Source organism: Metopolophium dirhodum, chromosome 1, assembly GCF_019925205.1.
Source record: "Metopolophium dirhodum isolate CAU chromosome 1, ASM1992520v1, whole genome shotgun sequence".
NCBI lineage: Eukaryota > Metazoa > Arthropoda > Insecta > Hemiptera > Aphididae > Metopolophium > Metopolophium dirhodum.
In genome coordinates this window covers 101,220,711-101,243,496 of record NC_083560.1, presented here as the reverse complement: position 1 = coordinate 101,243,496, position 22,786 = coordinate 101,220,711, and the positions used below count along the sequence as shown (strand labels likewise).

Genomic DNA, 22,786 nt, shown 5'->3' with positions numbered 1-22,786 from the left:
TCTTTGAGTTTACTATCAATTTTCAGTTATACATTATTAGTGTCAATTATGTTACTCCCAATAATCTATTCCATGTTAGGTTGTTTAGCTCTTCTTAAAAATGTGTTTATACATTAATTGGTGTTGCAATATTAGTTTACATTGTATTGTGTCTTTGAGGTTTTTAAAAAATGTTTTTATTTAAGCATGTTGTGTACACTAATCACTTCCAGTCGTACACAAAAAAAAACAAACAAATAATATAAAAAGCACTTAAATTAAACACTGTTGTCTAGTGATCACCATTGATCATTTTTCTGACTTTTTCATATTATTTATATATTAATTTTACTATCTAATACATAATTGTTGTCTTAACTTAGTTTCACTTTTCCTAAATCTACTCAACTTGCTGATTAAGACTTAATACTAAATTTTGTCACACATCACATTCATGTTTACTTGACCTGGGTAATAGTTTTTAATACTAATAATGTTTATATACTATGGACATTATAACAAACAGTATTACAGGTAGTCTTAAATTTGTATATTAATAAGCCAATAGTTTACATACATCTTTCACATTTTTATACTCCAATGACTACATTCAAATTTGACCTGTACATAATGTTCCACAGGGAAAAAGTTCACCGCATGATTGATTTACAATTTAAAATATGGATTCATATTCTTATATTTAGAAAATACAACAATTTATACCTTTCAAGCATAATAAATAGGGTACATTAAAAATTTAAAAGTCGCTCTGCTGTATTGTAGGTGTTGTTGGTGTCAATTGTACTTTGGCAAGTGGATACTTCTTATAATATATAGGCACTAAAAAAATTAAAAAATTGACAAAGCATAATTTTTTTTTAATAGGTACACTTGATGTTCAAACTTTGACAAAATTAGATAGGTACCTAATTATTTTGTTGTAAATTAAAAATATTATTGTTGGGGACTTGAAACTTTTATGAAAATTATTATAATATTATATACTTTATGTAAGTATACGTACTTTTTTTAAATATGTCTATTTATACCACAAACTTATTCATGCCGTTCTTCAGTAGGCCGGTATTGACTCTCGACTTAATAACGATGATAGTATACGATATAAATATATGTTATACACTAATATTTTAATAAATGTGATGTTTTCAACAAGAATTATATTAAACTTATCGCGTATTATAATAAATTACTATACAGTAGCAATATAGAATATAATATACTGAGGCTGAGCTTAGAATCTTTTTTCGTATGCAATATTACAATGATTTATCATTGAATTCAAATTTACCACATCCTTAACTATTCAATACTGATGTACACTTGACACCTATAATGTATAGCATGTCGATACTTTCTAGCCCATGAGCTAAATTGGTGCAACTATAATGTTTTAACTGATTAATTTTAGTAGTCTAAACAAACACATTGTTTGAAATAACTAGGTAAATAAATTGTTACGCCAACTGAAAATTATCCAACTATTTATTATAGCGTATAACCAAATAATTTTTTTCTGTGCACTTTTTATGTCTGCATTTATGATTATTTACTTTTTAAATAAATTACACTAATTTAGTTTAAAAAACTTTTTTTGTTTCAAGGTTCTTGACTTACGGTTTCAAATTAAACTATATAAAAAACAATATTATTCACATGGAAATCCGTATAAATGTTTTGATATAATATTGATTTTACTGATGTTCAAGATAAGGGTGAAACGTCCTAGGTGATAAAAGTATAAACACTATAAACAGCTCCATGTCTCCGCGAGTCATGACAAATAAAGTTTCACCTTGTCAGTTGCCATTGTGAAAAATTAGTCATTAAAGTTTATTATAGTAGATATTTTATAAATAGTCAATTAAATAAGGTTATCATTATTAAACACTAGCTTTGTTTTAAAAACATAATATACCTAGTAAAAACTTTCAAATTAAATGTATATAGGTACATTAAATGTACCTATTTATCATTGTTTACTATCAAATTGTATTATAAACTTATCATTAATTATGAAATATGCTCTAAAAAATGGTAAAAATATGAAATACCTATGCTCTGAAAACAGCAAAATCACAAAATATGCAAAATAATACACTGTAAACTATTACTTTTATATTCGTAGTGTCGTGAAAATGACTAAATTTGCATAGAAAAACATGCAAATGCAATATCTTCAGAGCCCTAAAATGTCTTTGGCCGTAAACTTTTGAAATGTTTCAAAACCAACTATCAAATAACGATATAATTAATAGTTATTAGTTATCATTCTTACAACACTCGGGTAGATATAACTATTTAACAATTATCTAAACACTATAGATACGATCTTTGTAAAATACCGTGCTATACACAAATACAGAATATGTCCCGTGAGCATATACCCATTAACGGCCGTGGCGCATTTAAGGGGGGGGGGGACAATTGGGCCAAATGCCCCGGTCGCAAATTTTAAGGGCGGGAAAATGTTTATAGTGAATTATTACCTATGAGAACTATTTAAAAAAATATTGGGTACTTAACTAAAATGACAGCAAGGGACATAAAGATATCTGCTGAGTTTTTAAAAAATAAATACAAAACAGATTTGGGAACTTTTTATGTGGGAAATTTTCCAACGATTGTATTCATTTTGGCTGTTATTTAAAAACCTTTTCCAATTCTCCTCCAAGTATACAAGACATATTAGTGTCTATAAGAAAAGATTATTTAAACGATATCTTCCTTTAAGTGGTTAACTTGAGAGGTATACCAGCATGCGATCTCTACGTATTACAAATGCATAACATTTTAACATAACAAATTGTAGGTACGTCCAGCAGATAACATTTAGCTTTGTTAGTTTAAAAAGGTGGGTAAGCGGATGTCACTCTGCTGTACAGTAGGTACAGTAGGTTACAAGTGGGTCACTGTAATTGATGGTGTTAAATTTCAATTCAATGATATAATATCATTATATAAAAAAAACGATTCTGAGGGAAAACGACCAGTCAGCCTATGATATTACCAAGTATAATTGATGATATTATTGTAAATAAAGTAATTTATATAATACACGTATTATACGAATGAAAAATAAAATACGGTATTTTTAGATCACTACTTATTATAAAAAGTTGTTGGTGGACATTTTTAATAAATGTTGAGCTTTAATCCACGCAATATTTTCACGAAAAGGTCCACATTATTTTGAGATAGAAATTCATAAAAAATGTTTCTATTTATATCTATTAATTTTGTATGGGTGTTTGAAGTTCAATTTTTTACAACATTATAGATATTCTCCCGATTTCTCATCGAATAATTAGCTTATTTTGTTCTTATCTCATCAAATATGAATAACCTTAGATACTTTAAATCTCAATTTACTGTATGAGATATGATTAAATTATAATAATATTATAATGATTATTTTCTTCTTTATAATTTTTCGTAAAAATCCTCTTTTTTACTTTTTTTTTAGTTTTTGTAAACTACTAGGAGTTTTTACTTCTGACCCCCCCCCCCCCCCAGCTCTAAAATGACAAATTTCCTAACAGACTAGATGCTGTCGTAATAGAACAATAGAATGTGGACCTATTCCAACCTAACTTCTTTTCCCAATTGTAAACCAACCCGTTTTACTCTAAATATTATGAAGCAGATAACATACATTTTCTTTTATACATTACTACATAAGTATTAAAAATGTTGGCAAGTGGGTACTGCTCTGATGGGTATTCAATTGAAATCTTATGTGTCACTTTTGTAATGGAAGTCCTAGGTAAATTTGAATTCAATGATGTAAAACGATTGTAGGTATACGAAAAACGAATCTGAGCGTAAACGGTCTTTCAGTCTATTTATTAGTAATATTAGTAAGAACTTACTTATTAGCTACAAAAATTAAATAATTTGTAAATTTTTAGAGTGAAATTACCCTTCTATAAAACGGGCATCTACTTATAACGGAAAACAAACAATTCTGCATACCTAAATAACTTATAGTTTCTTTATAACAGGAAAATCAGATGGAACCGATAGTAATTTTGTTACGAGGGGATTTTATTGTAATAATATCATTTGTGGAAAAAAGGATCTTAACTCTTAACTTAACTTCGTTATTATTTTCATGAACATTTGTAACTTAACTTAGTTACTCAAATTCATTTATTTTATAAAATTAACTTTAATTTAGCTTATAAGCATTTTTTTATTTTAGGATAACTAAATTTTCACTAGTTAAAAATTGATTAACCTACCCAATTTTGCAGTTGATCCGAAAATTTTGGAAACGTTGGAGTTTGAAGACTGCTGGAGTAATGAATATTAGTCGCTACTTTAACCAGGAAAACGTGGTTATTCAACAAGTGCCCTACGTTAACATTCGGTACGGTAGTTTTGGCTTAAGAAGACGGTGTGCCCCATATTTCTAATTACTAATTAGTCTATGGGTCTTGTTGTACGGTTAGTTGAGTACTAACCATTATTACTGATAGGGAAGAAAGTGTTTAGAACATTCCGTTCTTCCTTTTGAGGGTAACAACGAACAGTCCATGAAACAGTTCATATTTATAGATATTTTCAATTTGATGACAATAATATTATATTTGTTGGGACGAGAAGCTTGAAAATTTAATACAAGGTTCCATATACCTATAATTTGTTTGTTGTTATAATAGTAGTTGATAAATATTAAAGATGTATGGGCAGGTTTTTTTTAATACCTAAGTATTTATAGTTTAAAGTTTGACAAAATGTATCAAAATCTCGAACATTTTCAAATTATTTTGTAGTTAAAAATGTATGTTCAATTTCTATAGATAATACCTAATTGAAAATGTAAAACAAGGATTTTCATAAATATTAGGTATGGCTGATAAGCTAATTGTTGTTGAGATCTATTATAATCACGGCTAAATATATAGGTATGATCGCAACTTTGTGATACGCAGGTGTCATGGCCGCCACTGGCAGTGAATTTTATCACTTCGATTTATTTGTTAACAAAACCATACAAATTATCAATTTCTTGACTAAATAAATCCAAAAATCACTGCCAGCTGAAATTTCTTTCCATGCTAAAACATGCAATAATTGTACGTGCGCAGCCCATAATGAAAATTCGTCTCAATGCGATCATACCTATATAATATTTAGCCATGTATTATAATATTATTGATTCCCGATTAATCAATCGCAGTCAAATATATCGCAGGTGAATTTATCTTGAGAAAAATTGATTACTTTCGATGTTAATGGTCAATAAGTGAATAATTTTAAAATACATTTTTTTTTATCAAAAAGTAAACTATGTAAATTATAAGTTCAATTTTTATAATTCTTGCATGTTTTTCAAATAATTTCTTTATTGTCTTTCAGATTTTACTCTGCCATAAGAAAAAAGAAATCGCCGCGTATACCTACATTATACCTACTAAAAACTAATATATACCGTGTGTCCGCGGAAACTTTATCATTCATTAGTTACCCTGTACCTAAATATTTTTCAATTCTGTTTGCGGGACATTTAATTAATTGACTGACAGACCGTCATCGATAAGAATCGTTTTTAGTTTATACAATGATTTTATATATATTATGTTAAAAATATAAATGTATAAGTCTACGATAATATTGTAATACGCGTTAGTGGCGTGACTCTGTAATATAAATATATTAGAACAATAATATTAATACGCGACTGTATAATATAAAATATTATAGTAAAACGATAATAATAGCAATAGTAATAAAACGTGCAGCACAATATAATATCTAATATGTATATAGATTAAATAGGTCACGCAGAATTGTTTTTTTTTTTTACTGTAAACCGATACCATACTGTTTGGGTCAAATTCGAGAGCTTATAGATTCATGAGCATAATGCATATTGTAGCATAATTACAGCTATCATTATATTTTAATTAACGCTCGCGTGTACTCATTACCGCCGACCACCTGTGCAACACACGTCATATAGACAGACATATAAAACATTTAGATTTTAACAAGACCCTATAAAAAAATTCTTATAAAATATTTAAAAAAGTTTTATACCTACTTTTTGAATTTTAAATGTTTTTTATGACTGAATTAACTTTACTTCACAAAAATAATGAGACATCAAAAATTGTAAAAAATTAACTGTGACGGTTTTTACAATCAAAACTTTTTTAAAAACCAGATTTACAAACTGGCTATTTTAATTTTAAAAAAAAAATTATATCAGATTTAAACTTTTTACTTTCATTATTAAAAAATAAAAATAAAAAAAAGTGTAATGCAAGTGTTTGTGAATGATATAAATAAAAAATAATAAATAATACTTATCGATTAGAATAAAAGTTATTCAATTTGTCAGGTCTTCTTATTACATACTCTGCATTTTTTAATGCAAATTTTCACCATGCAGTTTAGATATGCTATCTGCTAGTTAGTGTCGTACGTCACGAAACGCAGGCCGGCTTTGGTAGATACATTATTTATACAAAATGCTGGCTTAGCCACTATAATAAACAGCTGGGGTAAAAAAAAAATTACTTCCTATTACCATTATATCTGAAAGATATATCATCAACATTTCTTAAATTAATAAAAACAAAAAAACTTGAGGTTAAGTGGCAGGACGCCAAACAACAGATTAAAGAAAAAATTAAAAATAACAGAATACCTATAAATAGGCTTGGACTCGCAAAAATTTATAGAAACAAAGAAGAAAAACATAATTACAACTTTGATGAACTAAACTCAGAGATAAACAACCTTAAAAAACATATTCAGCAACTATAAACATGTGTAAATATTAACTATTAATAGATTACAACAAAAAAAAAGGAAAATAAAATATATTTTTTCATCTTCTAAATGTAACTTGTGATATAAATATATATGTGTGTGTGGGTATAAATGTATATGTATAAATATGAAATAATACTGATGTCAGCAAGTACCTAGTAATACCTATTAATAACGTGTTTATGGTCGTGTCAGTATTAATTTAAAATAGGTACCTACACGGTAATTCTCTACGGACGTCGACCAAGGAAACTAAATAAACAGACCTAGTTTGTAAGTACCTACGAAAGTTCCTATTTGTTTAACCATATAATTATAATATATCTGATATCTAACAATTGAAGTTCCTATTACTTATGATCTTAGTACCCATCTACCCCCGTTCTATATAATATATAGCATGTAAAAATCTTTAAAATAATTTATACTTATATAGTCTTAAAAATGAGGGCATTTTTTTTAAAAAAAACAACGGGGACTGTCGTATATTGTAAACAGTCGTCACTATAATGCACAGATAACATAGGTGGGAACATTTTATTATAAATTGTTGACATAGGTCAGGCCAATGAAGCAAGATGTGCTGAGGCAGCAATAATTATATTACTATATAACACCGCCGTACGCGAAGGCACGGGGAGTCCCGTTGTCGCTGGTATTACGGCGAGGACGTGGGTACTACTATTGTACGAGTTATTCGGCAGTCGTGGTATAGACTAAGTATTTTAAATAATTATTGAATTATTTATGTTTGTTTTATATTTTAATAAAAGTGTTTCCGACCAGAAAATTATATGTTTTATTTGAGTAGCCACACGATTCTACGTACGCTTTAAATCTGATCTGAAACCGGTTAATTTATGGTCGTTGACGATTTAAAGTGCAAACGGTGAAGGTAGTCCTACGTTAATTGTATCCTTTCAATCCGATCTGAAACCGGTTAATTTATGGTCGTTGAGGATTGAAAGGCCAAACAGTAAGGTAGCGATATCGACGTCTAGAGAGCCAAACTGTAACCGGTTAATTTATGGTCTTTTGGTTACTCAAGTGTCGGTAGAGGTGTATCACTTAAAAGTGCATACACGACAACAACAATTAATATTTTATGAACAAATTAGCAGTTGTTTTTATTGTTTTGATAATACTTCTTAGTTCTTAACATAATTTACATAACTATCATCTGCCGGAGTTTAAAAAAATAATACCTAGTTTAAATATCATTGTTGAATAAATTGATAGACATATTGTACATCAGAATTCAGAATATTTAAATAGAATTAATAACATTTAATGAAATTAATATATTATTTAAATTTATTAATTATACCAGTTGTATAAATTCAAGTAGGTAATAGGTGTATTATCATTAACCTTTTTTTAATAATGTTATAATTTTTTTATGAACTACACTTGTAGCATGGAAGTTTTATTTTTTCTTACATTTTTGTTGATGATTTATCTTGTCTTCAATTTATTCTAAATGTTCCGATAAGTATTCTACGATTTATTTATTTATTTATTTTTTAATTTGTCACTTCGGATACAACGTATACCAGTGATGAATAATATTTTATTGTTACCGTAAATTATCATGTAACACTTCTTACCTAAACCAACATTTTCAAATTGTAATTGAGTTTAAAAAGGTAATGTCCAAATTTTATTGCACTCGGTTTAATCATTCCATCTTAAAATAAATATTAATTTCAATTGACAATTGCTTTACATATAATGTGGTACGAGACATGAGTCGATCAATTTAGTATTACAATGTGGTAACCACGTAGGTAATTGCCTATTACAATGCCGTTATAACGTATATTACACGACATTCCTACCAAATTTAGAAATAAACGTAAATACATATTTTTAAATTTTAACTAGAAAGGTATTTTAGGTATTTAAATATAAACTATTGATTAAATACCTATAGGCACTTTAAAGTTGAATTTAATTAATTTGTTTTGCGAATATTGTGATAATTTATATAGTAGGTACCTAATATAATTAATAATTATCATGTAATTTGCAGTTACCATTTTGAAGTTTTTACCTTGTTTTAAGTGAAATGTTATTAATTATTATGATTACCTACGGTACCTATTTTGATATTTCACTTTAAATATAAGAATTAAATATTAATTGTATCAATTTATTGGTTACACATTTTCATTTACCAATTAATAAACGGTAGGTAGATAGTTGCGAAAAGTTGTTTTTTCTTGAATCCTAATAGTGAATAATGGCAAAGAACTTCATCTACAAACATTTTGGACATCAAATGCCTTGTGCTAGCACCAATGTCTTTGATACCAATCAGTAGTGAGAGTTTTGATGTCTGTGAAACAAATTAATGCATTTAAATAGGTATATTATTTTATTATTACCACATACCTAGCAAATGCTTAGGTAGGTACCTATTTTATAATTTTAATAATAACCTAAAATCAATAGTCTCCTAGTCTCAAAAAATTAATTAAATTACTTCCATTTTTTATTTATGTTATATTTATAATATTATGTTTTGAATTGAAATGATTTAATTAATCTCTGTAAAAACCTAATAGGTACTTAGTAAACTTCAATAGTTTATTCTATAGAAGAGAATAATAGAAGTATACTTTAAATAGGTACCTATTTATGTTTTTTTTATATATATAATTAGATAGTTAAATTCCGGCAGAACTATTATTAGCCACTATATTTATATTATTATTCGACTATATATTTATTTTAAATCTAAACACTATTTTTTTTTGTGCCGGTATAATAAACCATAAGACTAATAGCCCTAACCTAGCCTATGATCTAACGTTCTATCGTGGTGCTTTTTATTAAATTTGGCTAATTTTCATTAAATAGTGAATAGGTATTGAAAAATATAAAATGTAAAATTACCACAGTATTTCAAAATATTGTATCCCCGTTAATTTTATCTTCAAATATTTCTAGTTCCTCTTCAGTTTTTATTGGAAACATGTCATTAAATGTTATTGAAGAGTTTTGGTTCAATATTTGAGAAGCAATTGTTTGTCCAGCATTTTTTAAAAATGTATCAAATGCATTAATCGTACTTTGTTGAATGTTTATTTTTGAGCTCAAATTAGATATCTCATACTTCATTTTATTTAATAAGGTTAGGACTAGATTTTGAAAATCTAAAATAAATATGGATAAATATATTGTTATTAATAAATAAAAAATAAAAAAATTAATACATATTTTAGAGTAGGTATTTAGGTTTACAACAATAATCATGATAAATTGTTTTTTTTTAAGTAATAGGAATTTAACATGGGTATTGTCAAAATGTATACTAAAAACTAAAAACATTATGCTGCAATAAGCACTACATATATGTCTAAGGGTCATAGTCAATGCTTAGGAATAAGTATTGCTTAAACTAATTTTAATAAATTTAATAAAATAAAAATTTGTGATAATAACTAAAAGCAATACTTGAGGTCTTGACCAACCTTAATTTGAGTAATACTTTTTCTTTTCTTAAGAGGACGCCACACCCGCATGTGTTGTGTCCGTCTTACAAACACGTAACATACCAAATTTACGCTCAGAAATTCAAGTTTTATGCCGTTAACTTAAAAACTACAGTGAATTGACCTAATATGAAACTTGATGGTTATCTGTGTTTTTTACAATAGTTCTGTTTTTAAGTGAGTTATAGCGTGTAAAATAAATGTAAATTAAAAATGCTCATAACTCACTTAAAAACTGAATTATCGTAAAAAAACTTCCAAAAAAACACAGATAATGTTCTAACCATCAAGTTTCATAATAGGTCGATTCACTCTAATTTTTAAGCTAACGGCATAAAACTTGAATTTCTGAGCGTAAATTTAGTATGTTACGCATTTGTAAGATGGAGACAACACATGCGGGTGTGGCGTCCTCTTAAGCCAAAGTCTCGTTTATGAATTTCATTTGAGTCATATAAGTATAGCTAAGATTACTTTTTAAAGCCTTTACTTATTAGTATTCTGATATTTAAACTAAAATTTTTTAATGCATATTTTGTTTTCTATTTTATTAATATTAATAATATGTTTAATGTAAAATTATTATTGGTATACTTATTTACCACATAATACTTCTAAAATGAATTACAAGGATATTGAATATTTATTTAACTGTAACTTACCACCATTTTTTTATTTCATTATTTTTATTAGAAGAATTATTTATAACACTGTTTTCAGATTGTTGAACGTGTATACCTGAAAATTAATTTAAAGTTCAATATTTGTTGCTAAAAAGATACCTAGATGAAATTAAAATTTTCAACAGAATGATTTTGAAATAAAAAGGTATTTTAACCTGATTATTGCATGAAATATCTATGTACTTTAAAAAATAGTAACAGATATATACATATTATTAAATATATGTATTATATTATATACCTGCTGATAAATTTTATGGTTGTGAGAAGTATAATTTTTTTTAACATTGGGTATGACTGCTTGGCTGCGTCATAAATATTGTTAATTTGTTTTGTTTTGGAGATGGATAAGTCATCAAAATTATTTAATGATCAAAAGGACTAGGAGTATCAGCAATATCCTCAATCAAAAATTTCCCAATAGGAGAGTTGAAAATGTTTGGACTTGAATGAACATTGTTATAATTTTCAAATATATTTTATTTAACTTTAGTCAAAGAAATGGTATAATGTATGCATATACAGATGTAGTGAATATTGTACAAATAAATGCACGGAAAAAGGGGCAAATAATTATTTAGTGAATAGGTATTCAATTTTTAAAACAAAAGCTTCATGTGTGTGAAATATATATTACACATTGATAACAAAATATCATATTAAGTTCAGTATATTACCTTGTCCAGAATATTGTGGGTCATATATTGGTAAAGGTTCTGATATAGGCAGATTGTTGTGTAGATGTACTTGCGTCTTTTGGCGTACTGCTGGCTCTATAATAAATAAATAATTTAGCTTATACAAAAACAGACAAAATGTAGTAATAATTACCAAGATGTTCTACAATAATATTGACTTCATCATCAACTCGTAGCTCTATAAAATAATAATTCTGTAATAAGTTATATATTTAGGTATCACAATATTTAAGATCAAACCGAGGATCAAACTGACTAATAAAATCATTTTAAAATTTAAATTAAATTATCAATAATTGTCAAATAAGAAAAAAATCAGACCATAAGAAATATATTCCATGTAATAATACAATTGTAGTCAGAAAAGAATATAAAATAAAGAAATACAAAAATAGATACATTTTAACTTTATATGAATGTCATAAAAATGATAAATTTGGAAACAAAACATATATTTTTTACTGAAAAAAAGGTGTTACTAAAAATGTAATCTATTTAATATTTGAATTAAGTAAAGATTTTAAACAAATATCATCATTTATAATAATATACTAAAAAAATTTAATTTTCACTTACATTAGGACGGTTTGTTCCAAAATTTCTTGGTTACTTTATTTCCATACCGGCATCAGCTAACCGGCATCATTAACTATCATACCACTCGTATATACAGTAATAAGCATTTCTGAAATAAAAAGTTTATGTTTGTGTAATAAGTTTTATTCATTAAACTTAAATAAAGTATGAATTTTAAAGTGTAAAAATAATAGCTGTCAGTTGATTATTGAAATCAACATTGTCCATTGTTTACCTATAAATATCCATGTACTTGGTTTGGCATATTTATATTGGACATTAGATTCTTATGACTTATTTCCAGTACATTGTTTGTGCACCAGTTTCTATCAGGAATTGAGAGTAAATCAGCAAATAGACCTATAAAAGTAGTTTAATTACTAATTAGTATTAAATTGAAAAAGCTAGCCAAAGCTCATAAAAATGTTGAATTTTATTATAATTATGAAAATAAATAATATTACCTGTTAACCAAGTCATATTAAAATATTGTACAAAAATATTTCCGATTCCACAAATCCTGCTCTTAATTGTTCATATTGTGTTAATTGTGGAGTTGCCAATTCTATTCATAAAAAATTATGTACCTTTCTACTACCTATTCTTAAACAATTGAGTTAACCCCAAAATAAATTTATAATATTTAGCAATTAATAGTTTGTACCACCACAGAATACCTTTTTTTTTTGTGCGGGATCACGGCTTGGAAGAGAGGACACTTCACCCTTAGCGGGCAATCCTTCCCCTCCAGGCCACGGAATACCTACAAAGTACAAGATATCTTATGCCCAAATAATGATTAATTGAACTTAATCTGTTCTGTGATAACACGTCGACGTCGGCTACGGTAACAAACTATAACAAATAACACGATTGAGGCACCACCATAGAAATTAGAAACTAAAGAATGGAATAATTGATATTATGGCATTTATTATTATCACACGAGAATGAACATGATTATATATAAATTTAGAGGCTTATCACAAATAAATTGATGTATATTTATGTATTATGATTTTACCTCTGCCAGAATGAGAGGCATTGATAAAAATATTCTTTCTTTCTTCCCCATTATGGCACGCTTCCCTCCATCATTGTTATTATAGCCATGGCCTATCCATATCCATTCTTTAATGTCTATGGGCGCCACCACCGCGCCCGACAACACCTCTTGATAGCCGTCCGGCGCGCGGGCGCTCTCGTTGTGATAAGCGAGCTCCGCCGGAGTTGGTGGTCGTCATTCGCTGATAAAACGACGACGACGACGACGACAACCAGTCCCGTCGGTTTCCGAAGAGTAACCGCGTAGGTAATAGGTATTACAGTGTTATAGTAATAATTAGTGTATTTAATTAATATCGTTATCGAGCGTCATTTCGTTTTTCGATTGTTTTCGGTCAGTGATCACACTCAGTCTTTCGGTGTACCGTCATCGTCGCCGCCGTCAAGAGCTTCGGTCGCGCGACAGCCCTACGATCTGCGATCCACGACCATGTCGCGGCCCATAACCGCGTAGATGAGAGGTGCCTGCGATTTCGGTGAGTTTGTCTCGAGCGTCGCGTCGGACGGAAAGATTCCGACCACCGTCCGACAGAAAGATTTTCGGCGCTTCTGTTTACGATCGAAGCCGCCCGTCCGCTACGGCGGCGGCCGAGACTATTTCCGTACTATTTTGCCCACTCGCTGCTCCCCCCGCCCGTCGGTCCCACACACTAAAAATTCCACACACGCCGATATCGCGTTCGCGTAAACTGAAAATGCGTTTATATTTAAAACATAACATACCTACTACTAGCGTCGTTAGACCCAGTTGGACTTGACCCGTATTGCATTGACATTTGGCCCGTCACGATAAACATTTTATTTCTTGTTGCCAGCTCGAACCGCGTTGTTTTCCAACAGACGCTTGTGGAACGTCTTTTCGTACAATATGTTGTTACTCTCTTACATAATATTTTCATATGTGCTCCACAAATGTGAAAAGCAATACCTGTAGGTTGTATTTTTAATTTTTTTCATTGAAAACGCTATTTATTTAAATTAATCTATGAAACTCATATCTATCTATACAAATAATAGAATAGAATAGAATTGTTTGAAACTGTCGAAAGAAAACTTCAGACATACATAAAGTGAGTGTAGAACTGTAGAATATTGTTTAGGTATCTACCTTCTTGCATTTTAGAATTGGGCAACTTCTTCTAATTGGATTAAAAAATTTGGTTTGTGATTTACTTATAATTTTCTTTAGCTAATAAATTCACTGTCGATTTTAGCATTTTCTACTGGTGAAATAAAAGAAATATAAATTTTTAATTAAAACGTAAAAGGTAATATAGGTAATAATAACAAATGAAATATGTTTAAAAAATATTTATTATCTTTATATTAGGTACTTGCGCAAATATTTTTACGTTTTAGATACCATTTTCATAGCATGTAAGTACCTATAACTCATTATCTAGGTATTCCAGTTTATATAGATACATAGTTTATAGCAATTTAAATATCTGAGTTATTTATAAATTTTTTCTATATTTAATATTAATTTAAGTTTGTTTAAACAATTTTCATATTTATAAAATGTGCACTATCTTATTTATTTATTAATCATAGTTAAAACATTTTAAACTAATTTTATCCATTACCTATTTATTTGGTTTTTTATAAATAACAAGGACTTTGTTTTGATTGTAATTGTAAAGTAATATATTAAAATTTACTGAAATTGAGCAGACCAATAAAAAAAAAATAATAGATGTTAAATGAAAAATCCATTATGACGAAAATATTAATCTAGGTATAACTCCAGTTATATTTACTTATATATAAATAATCTAATGGCACAGTATTTATAATTGTTTTGTCCTCAATACTAAAATAATATTTCATGTGTATGGATTTTTCAATTTGTTGGGCAATGATTCAAATTCGTTTTTTTATAGATAGCTATTTTTTTGGACCATTAGGTCAAAACTTGAAACACTGGAATTTTTCACCACTAATTATTACATTCAAATTCTAATTTGTAATTAATTATATATAATAGGGTAAATAGTAAATATATACTAAACAATTTTATTTTTATTTAAGTTAAACAATTACCTTTCATTATTTAATATTGTTTAACATTTTATAAAGAAATTATCTTAGGAAAATATTCATATAAAATTAAATATAAAGCAATTACCAAAATAATTAAGTGGTTTATTATTTTGAATAACTTTTGAAATTATTTTTGAAATTAAAAAAATTTGTAAGTTAGACCTAAGCTTAATCTCCAACTACTTATAATATTAGTTATTTTATAAAAAGTAATTTACATAATAATGTGGAATGCACAAATGATAAGTACCTATTTTAATAAAAACATTGCTTCAATAATATTATAGATTTATATAAAGGTAGTTGTTTAATATACAAATACTATAGGTATTATTGTCTATTGAGTGCATCGTTGGTTTATGTTTATTTGACATACATAATTTACCCATTATTTGATTTACTAAGAAATAATTAAGTACGCTAGATAATGTAATTTTTTTATAGACATTGTATTTGGTTAGGTTACGTACATGGTTAGGTACATCCGAATATGCTTATACTTATATTTATTCATACAAATGTAATTGTCTAGTTAATTACATTTTTTACAATATTTAGGTTGAATTTATAATTAATTTATTCATATTTTAATCAGTTTACTATGGCATACACTAGAAAACATATTATTTAGTACAGAATACATTCATAAAAACTAATCTAATAGAAGAAGAAGTAAAAGTTACAGTTTTAAAGTAAATAATACTAATTAATTACATTTTTTTTTAATGAAATGTGTTGTTAATAGGATTATTCATTTGTTTTTTTGTATTTAGTTTAACAACAATAATAATAATAATAATAATGAATTATGTTGGTACATACATAAAACTTATCATTTTTCTTAATTAAATTTGTCTGTTCTACAATTCCAAGGTTTCCTGTTTCACGTCAATTAACTTAGTTTTAGTTCATAACAGATAAAAATATTAATAATGTAGTTTAATACCAAATAATTTTATCATAAACTGGTCAACAATAAATATTGTGTTATTTTTTTTCTATAAATACATTGTACACCTACTATTATTTATTTCCAATTTTCCCCAATATATAAAAGTAGATTTTATAAATTATTTAAATATCCCAAAAATTAAAACAAATTTAGTTATCAAACTTTCCATCTGGACTATTGTCTGTCATACTTAAAAATTGTTTAAATTTTCATAGTCTCACACTTATTTAGGGACTGTTGGTGAAATTTTAGTACTTGATTACAAAAAACTCATTGGCTGTCATGTAGTATGCAGTCTATTGGCCATTGTCATCTGCTATATGATGTAATCTACTTGTAGCCGGCCGGTTATTACACGGGCTTATGATCTTTGATAGATACGGTCTAATCTATTTTCTTTGGTTAACACTTTATTTTTATGACTTTTGATAAAAATGCTTTAACATTTCATAGAAGTATGTACTCAAACGCTCAATACATCACTTATTGTGTGAGAGCGAAACACTACTATTTTTTCTGCATATTATTTTGGCACTCACGAAGACACACACTCAATATGTTGGCAAAATATTTTTATTTAATCATAAGTAGTGATGAAACCACCAATTTTTTAATAAGTAAAAATGTTTTGGCAAATAATGAAAATGGCCAACTTATAAATAATAAGTGTGGAAGTGATATGTATACATACATTAGAAAAGGGGCAAAAAAAAAAAGAGAGATTTAGGTTGCAAACAACTAAAACAACTTTTCTTATTTTTTTGTGGAATAATACCATAAGGTTTTAAAGAATCTTTTATTTCTTTTATAATTGTTATTTTTTCTATGGCAGTAGACCGCATACTATATTTATGAATTCACTGGTAAACTGCATACCTACTATATGACAGCTAAACACATTTGAATGATGTTAATACAACATCAAATAAAGTTTATTTTATGTTAAATTACTTATAATTTAGAAGTTTTGGTATTCTTAAATTAATAGAAATTAAAAAGTAAATAAATATAAAATATGTAGAAATGTTAGTACCTATTGCATATTAGTAATAAATAATGCCTATTTAATGATTTGAACAAATTCTCCATATTTTTATTGAAATCAAGTTGTAGATTCAAAAAAAGTAGAAAATTAATATCTACCTATTTACACGTATTATACAAAAATGTACTAAAATAATTGAAAGTGTAATTTATTATGATCTACCTATGTACTAGATAGATTCAAGTATTTATTACTTGTTTACTAGTTAGATACTACCCTAATCATAATAATTCTACCCTTAATGTTCAAACAGTTTTAATAATATATAAATTAATATAGATATATTATTAAATGTAATGATCCCTTTTTTAGGTTTTATGAATAAAAAATATGAATTCAGATTATAAGTGGAGAGAGCAAACAACATCAAGACTGAATGGTTCAAAAGCAAGGGATTCTAGTGAAAATGGATCTACCATCAATAACTTTATTCGTAGACATCAACGCAATCTATCATTACCCATCAATAATGTTTTTCAGCCAACAACGGTAATGCAATTTTACAATCATATTTCAAATTACTAAAGTATGTCAACATATTAATTTTAGACAAAAGCTGATTCTGCCTCTATAACTACAATGTCTAATTCTGAAGGTGAGTTCATATCAATATAATATGTACTAATTGAATTATAAGGAAACATTTTAAAATGTTTTTGTTGTGTGTATTGTATTTATTTGACAATATTCAAAATTGTATTATATTAAAAGTATTGAAATTAAGTTGAAACTCTAATATATTAATGCTATAAACCAAATTATATATTAAGAATGTATTAAACAAATTTAAAGTTACTAAAATATTGACAATTATCTGAGAACTTAGATTCTCTGAATGCAATATTAATTAATCTAACCATATTTAAAATATAATATGTTGCATCCACATTTCATGAACTGAATATCCGTGAATATCTAACTAGTGAAATTAGACCAGATCGTGAACTTTGACGAAATATATTATATGGACATCAATTTCGTGAAATGGACAATACGTTCTATATTGTATACTTTGTGTAATTATTATAAAACAATTTATTTATGTTATTTAGCAATAAATGATATTATATCATAATAAACTATACTTATCCATATTTTTTATGAACAAAAATATAACAATAGTCAATAAATTAAATTATATTATATTTGCATATATTTTTCATAAATCATAAGTTTCTATGTTTTTTTATGAACATAATAATAAATGATAACAGTAAAAAAATGATTTTATATAATGAACTAAATATGTTTCTATCTTATTATTTATTTTTGCATGATGATTGTTTATGACATCTACTTTATCTATAGCATGTTATTTTCAAAACATCCAACTCTACTTGATTGGCCAGGAGTTTAATAGAATAGAGTTATAATGTAATAATGTACTTTTCAATCTTAATAAAATCTTCAATCTTCAATCTTTAATGCTTGATATTTGGAGTACAAAAAGTCCCCGCCTACAGATTGTTAAATTGTGTAGATTTGCATGTTTTAAAAATAGTTAAAATCAGTCATTGTGATAACCAATTGTCGTGCAAAAATAAATAATATGATATAAAAATATATTATAGTTAAATATAGTTCATTACATTAAATTAATTTTTATTATCATTATTAATTATTGTTTAAATCAATCAATTAATTATTTTGTTCATTAAACAATGTATAAATATAAATACGGTTCATTTATAAATAAAATATGTATGGTTTATTAAAAATAAATTAAAATATAATATAGTATAATTTATTGACTATTGTTGTATTTTTGTTCATAAAACAATATAGAAAAAGTTTAGTTTACTATGATACAATATAATTTATTTCTACATAACATAAAAAAAAATTGTTTCATAATTATTCCACAAGTATAGGTATGGTATGGTATGGTATGATCCATGTCATGAAATGGTATGTCAATACAATGTATTGTAAGTTCACGATCTGGACAAATTTAACTATCTAAAAATCCAGTTCATGAAATTAGGGATTTTAAAAATATGCGAAGTAACATACGTTTATATTTTTATATCCTTAAATAATTTTAAAAAACTAATTTAAGGACTTTTAAAATAATTAATAAAATATTATTTTGGTGTAATATTTGTATGTTTAAATAAAGATGAAAAATTTTTTTTCATTTCTGTAGGCAACGGAATATCTTATTCTAGTCCAGTTCACAAAAATTACCAAGAATCCAATGACTGTGATGATTCCTCTTCAAATAGTGATACTGGTAGTACAGGTACTTACATTATTGAGAGAAATGATACATCTAATGATAACAAATCAGAACAATCACCAGATTGCGACGATAGTGTTGATGATTTTAAAAAGTCCAATTCAATGGTCAAGGTAATTTATTTATTTTTAATATTTATTTTATTTTTTCTTTATAATTTTAGTCTGATTTATATTATATTTGTAATTGTATCTGTAGAAACTACGTTCTAGTTGGGTCAATGAATGGCATTCAAAATTGAATCAAAATAAATCATCTCTTTCAAGCCCAATTCCTCTACTAAAATCAGGTCAGAGTACTGTTTAAATTAAATTAAATTGATCTCAATAATTATTTATGAAAATAATTTTGTTTTTTTTAGACATCAAACCTAATTCACCAATTTTAATGAAACATACAAGGAAATCAAATATTCCGTTGCCAAATGCATCTAGTATAAAAGACTTAAGTGTATGGTGCTTTGTTAAAATAATTTTAATGAATACATTTAAATTTTTTATTTATACTTGCATGTCAAAATGTCAAATATAACTTACAAGTCATTAGGCAGTTACAAATAATTTTATAATATACGGTTTTTATAGGAAAATAGTGTTAAAAGTATAAGCAGTGATGACGATACCAGATTACTTTTAAAAGATGCTGAGAATTGTGTATCTATGCTAGAAGCTAAAGTTGAAAAAACTGTTCACACTGCAATTCAATATAATCGAACTTTTAAGTATGGACCATTAATATTATATTTATTTTAAGTAAATATTGAAATTTTAACTAAGTATTAAATAATTTTAGCTTGCGCCGTGATAGATTTGCAAAGCCGCAACAAGACACAAATAAAAAAAATGTTGATTCCAAGACTGGTAACGATAAATCTAATTTATACAAGCCTTCAAGCCAAAATTTAAGTTCATCATTGTCGAGAGTTGATTGTGGGCGTTATAGTTTAAGAACATCTAAAGTGCCTCAACCAAATTCAGTATGTGGGGTTATACACTTATAATTATTTTAAAACATTAAACAATTTTAAAAAAATTTTATTTTATATTATTTTAGTCACCGTTGTTGTCTGCTCGCAAAAATTTATCATCAAAAAAAAAATGGAACTCAAGTATACTTTGCAACAAAGTTCAAACTCCAAATAAGGAAACTGAATTGGAAAATTGGAAACGACGTAAAAACTATGATCCATTAAAAGCAGCCGCACAAGGAAAGAAAAAAGATCATCAAAAACCATCATCATTTTCCAAGGAGTTAGTAATTTGTTTTGTATTTAAATAAAAACACATGTTAACACTTTTCTTAAAATTAATTTTTAAATGTAGAAAGAGTGTTGAAAATTCTGGTAACCCAGTTTTAAGATCAGCATCTTTTCATGGTCGAGATGGTTTTTCTCAAGAGGATGATAGTGATGGGTGGGAACAAAAAAGTTTGCATTTTTATGATCATGTTGATGATTGGCATAAATTACCACAACCACCTGCTGTAAGTATATTTTAATAATTTTCTTATTCACTTTGTGAAGTGATGTATAAAATGGTTGATTTTGGTTGATAATTTAGACATCTAGAGATCATTCACCTCCGCCATCCAAGAACGAAAATCTTTCTTCATCAGCAAATTCATCTCTAGCTATGTTGCCTACTCTGGTTCGTTAGTAACATTTTGTAAATATAAAAATTCTCAAAAATATTTTATTGTATATTATGTTAATCTAGATATCGGCACATAATGGCTCACCTACGTTTTTGCACAAATCATTGTCTGCATTTAATAGCTCTACAAGCTCTTCCCTTGATGTCAGTTCAATGGTAAAGACTAACTTTACATTTGTATAAATATTAGAGTTAACACTGTATTTAATTTTTCAGCCAGATGCGTTGTTTGACGATAAAGATACATTGGATATGGTTCAGTTATCGTATAAAGCCAAAAAACGTGGTATTGAACTTATGAAGAGAATAAGGTTTGTAATACTTACACCGCTGATAATATTATAGTATAACAACATTTAATGTAATTTTATTTTTTATTTTAGAAAAGAGTTACCTGAACATGATGATATAGTACTTACTAGGGGTATTGCAAGTATTGATATAATGGATGATTCATTCCATATTCCAATGAAATCATGGGGTATGTCAGTGTCGGCAACTAATATAAACTGCGTTGATAATATATTCAGAAGTAAGAATTAATCAAGTTAAATAAAATTGTAAATCTGTGCCGGAATAAGAATATGACCAGGTGGCAGATATATAAGTCAGGCACAACCAGTTTCTGATTGATTGTGTATGTTACTTGAGCGTGATTTATAATAATTATGTAATAATATAATGTTATATTATATTATATTATATTATTATTATTTAATAATTATGTACGGGTATATAAGTAGAAATGGCTTGGATTAAGTTGTTTTGTCTCAGTCCACATGCACAATTGGGCATATTCTGATTCCAGCACAGGTACACATTAATTTTACATAAAGATCCATTAACATGGTGCTTATTATCTTCATCAAGACCAAAAAGTTATAAAACATGCAATATATTAATTCAGTTTTGCTCCAACATAAAAAAAATCACAAAAAAATCCAAAAAAATGCAATTTGCATTTCATATGTGAACAATATAAACTAATTTGATAAGCTTAATATGATTAAAATATTAAATATTCAATTAAATGGAAATAAGATTCACAAATTGTAATACAAGCTTTATAAATCAATTATATTTTTTCTATTTAGATATAATTCTAATGATGAAAAAAACTATGTAATTTTGCATCTAAGATTTACTTTTAACATTATAAGGAAGAAAAATATATTTGTATAAAATAATCTAATTTTTAGAATTTTAGTTTTAAGTTATTCCATTTTTATTTCAATGCTTATTAAAAATAATTTGATTTTTAGTACTTGAAAACGTTTTATTCAAAGACAATGATAGCAGAGAAAATAATTCAGACAACTAATCTCCAAAATATTTTCTTAAGTTAAGTTATTGTTTATTTTTATTATTATTATTATTATTATAATGTTATATTACTGCAATGCCAAATTTACTGTGTGATAAAATACAATAGTGTAATATTATATTTTAAAATAACTGATATTAGTTTTAATTTATTTGTTAAACAATATACTTATTAAAAAAATATATAATATAAATCATCAGTATTATTATGCTATGTATACATGCAAACTATA

At 26.8% G+C, this 22,786-nt stretch overlaps 1 protein-coding gene and 1 long non-coding RNA gene across 8 annotated transcripts; one reads left to right on the top strand and one right to left on the bottom strand.

Moving 5' to 3' along the window:
- Nucleotides 1-507: 507 nt before the first annotated feature.
- On the bottom strand, nucleotides 508-13,398 carry LOC132934312 (uncharacterized). Of its 6 annotated transcripts, none has more exons than XR_009663007.1 (9): nucleotides 13,259-13,398; nucleotides 12,699-13,089; nucleotides 12,470-12,594; nucleotides 12,235-12,343; nucleotides 11,792-11,836; nucleotides 11,638-11,733; nucleotides 10,940-11,015; nucleotides 9,679-9,938; nucleotides 8,912-9,118 (listed from the first exon to the last, which is right to left on the bottom strand). It is a non-coding gene; the product is annotated as an uncharacterized LOC132934312 (long non-coding RNA). The 6 variants fall into 6 exon arrangements; XR_009663011.1 differs by having other exon boundaries at nucleotides 12,699-12,799; nucleotides 13,259-13,385; XR_009663010.1 differs by lacking the exon at nucleotides 13,259-13,398 and having other exon boundaries at nucleotides 12,699-12,799; nucleotides 12,912-13,226.
- Nucleotides 13,399-13,638: 240 nt separating this feature from the next.
- LOC132934310 (dentin sialophosphoprotein-like) lies at nucleotides 13,639-22,782 on the top strand. Of its 2 annotated transcripts, none has more exons than XM_061000601.1 (15): nucleotides 13,639-13,775; nucleotides 17,652-17,828; nucleotides 17,889-17,934; nucleotides 19,486-19,691; nucleotides 19,777-19,867; nucleotides 19,940-20,028; nucleotides 20,163-20,299; nucleotides 20,371-20,554; nucleotides 20,632-20,828; nucleotides 20,901-21,060; nucleotides 21,138-21,224; nucleotides 21,294-21,386; nucleotides 21,447-21,541; nucleotides 21,614-21,762; nucleotides 22,493-22,782. In XM_061000601.1, the coding sequence occupies exons 2-15, from the start codon at nucleotides 17,670-17,672 to the stop codon at nucleotides 22,549-22,551; spliced, it is 1,752 nt and encodes a 583-aa protein (XP_060856584.1). In that variant the 5' UTR covers nucleotides 13,639-13,775; nucleotides 17,652-17,669; the 3' UTR covers nucleotides 22,552-22,782. The 2 variants fall into 2 exon arrangements, with proteins under 2 accessions (XP_060856584.1, XP_060856585.1); XM_061000602.1 differs by lacking the exon at nucleotides 13,639-13,775 and adding an exon at nucleotides 14,092-14,369.
- Nucleotides 22,783-22,786: the final 4 nt, after the last annotated feature.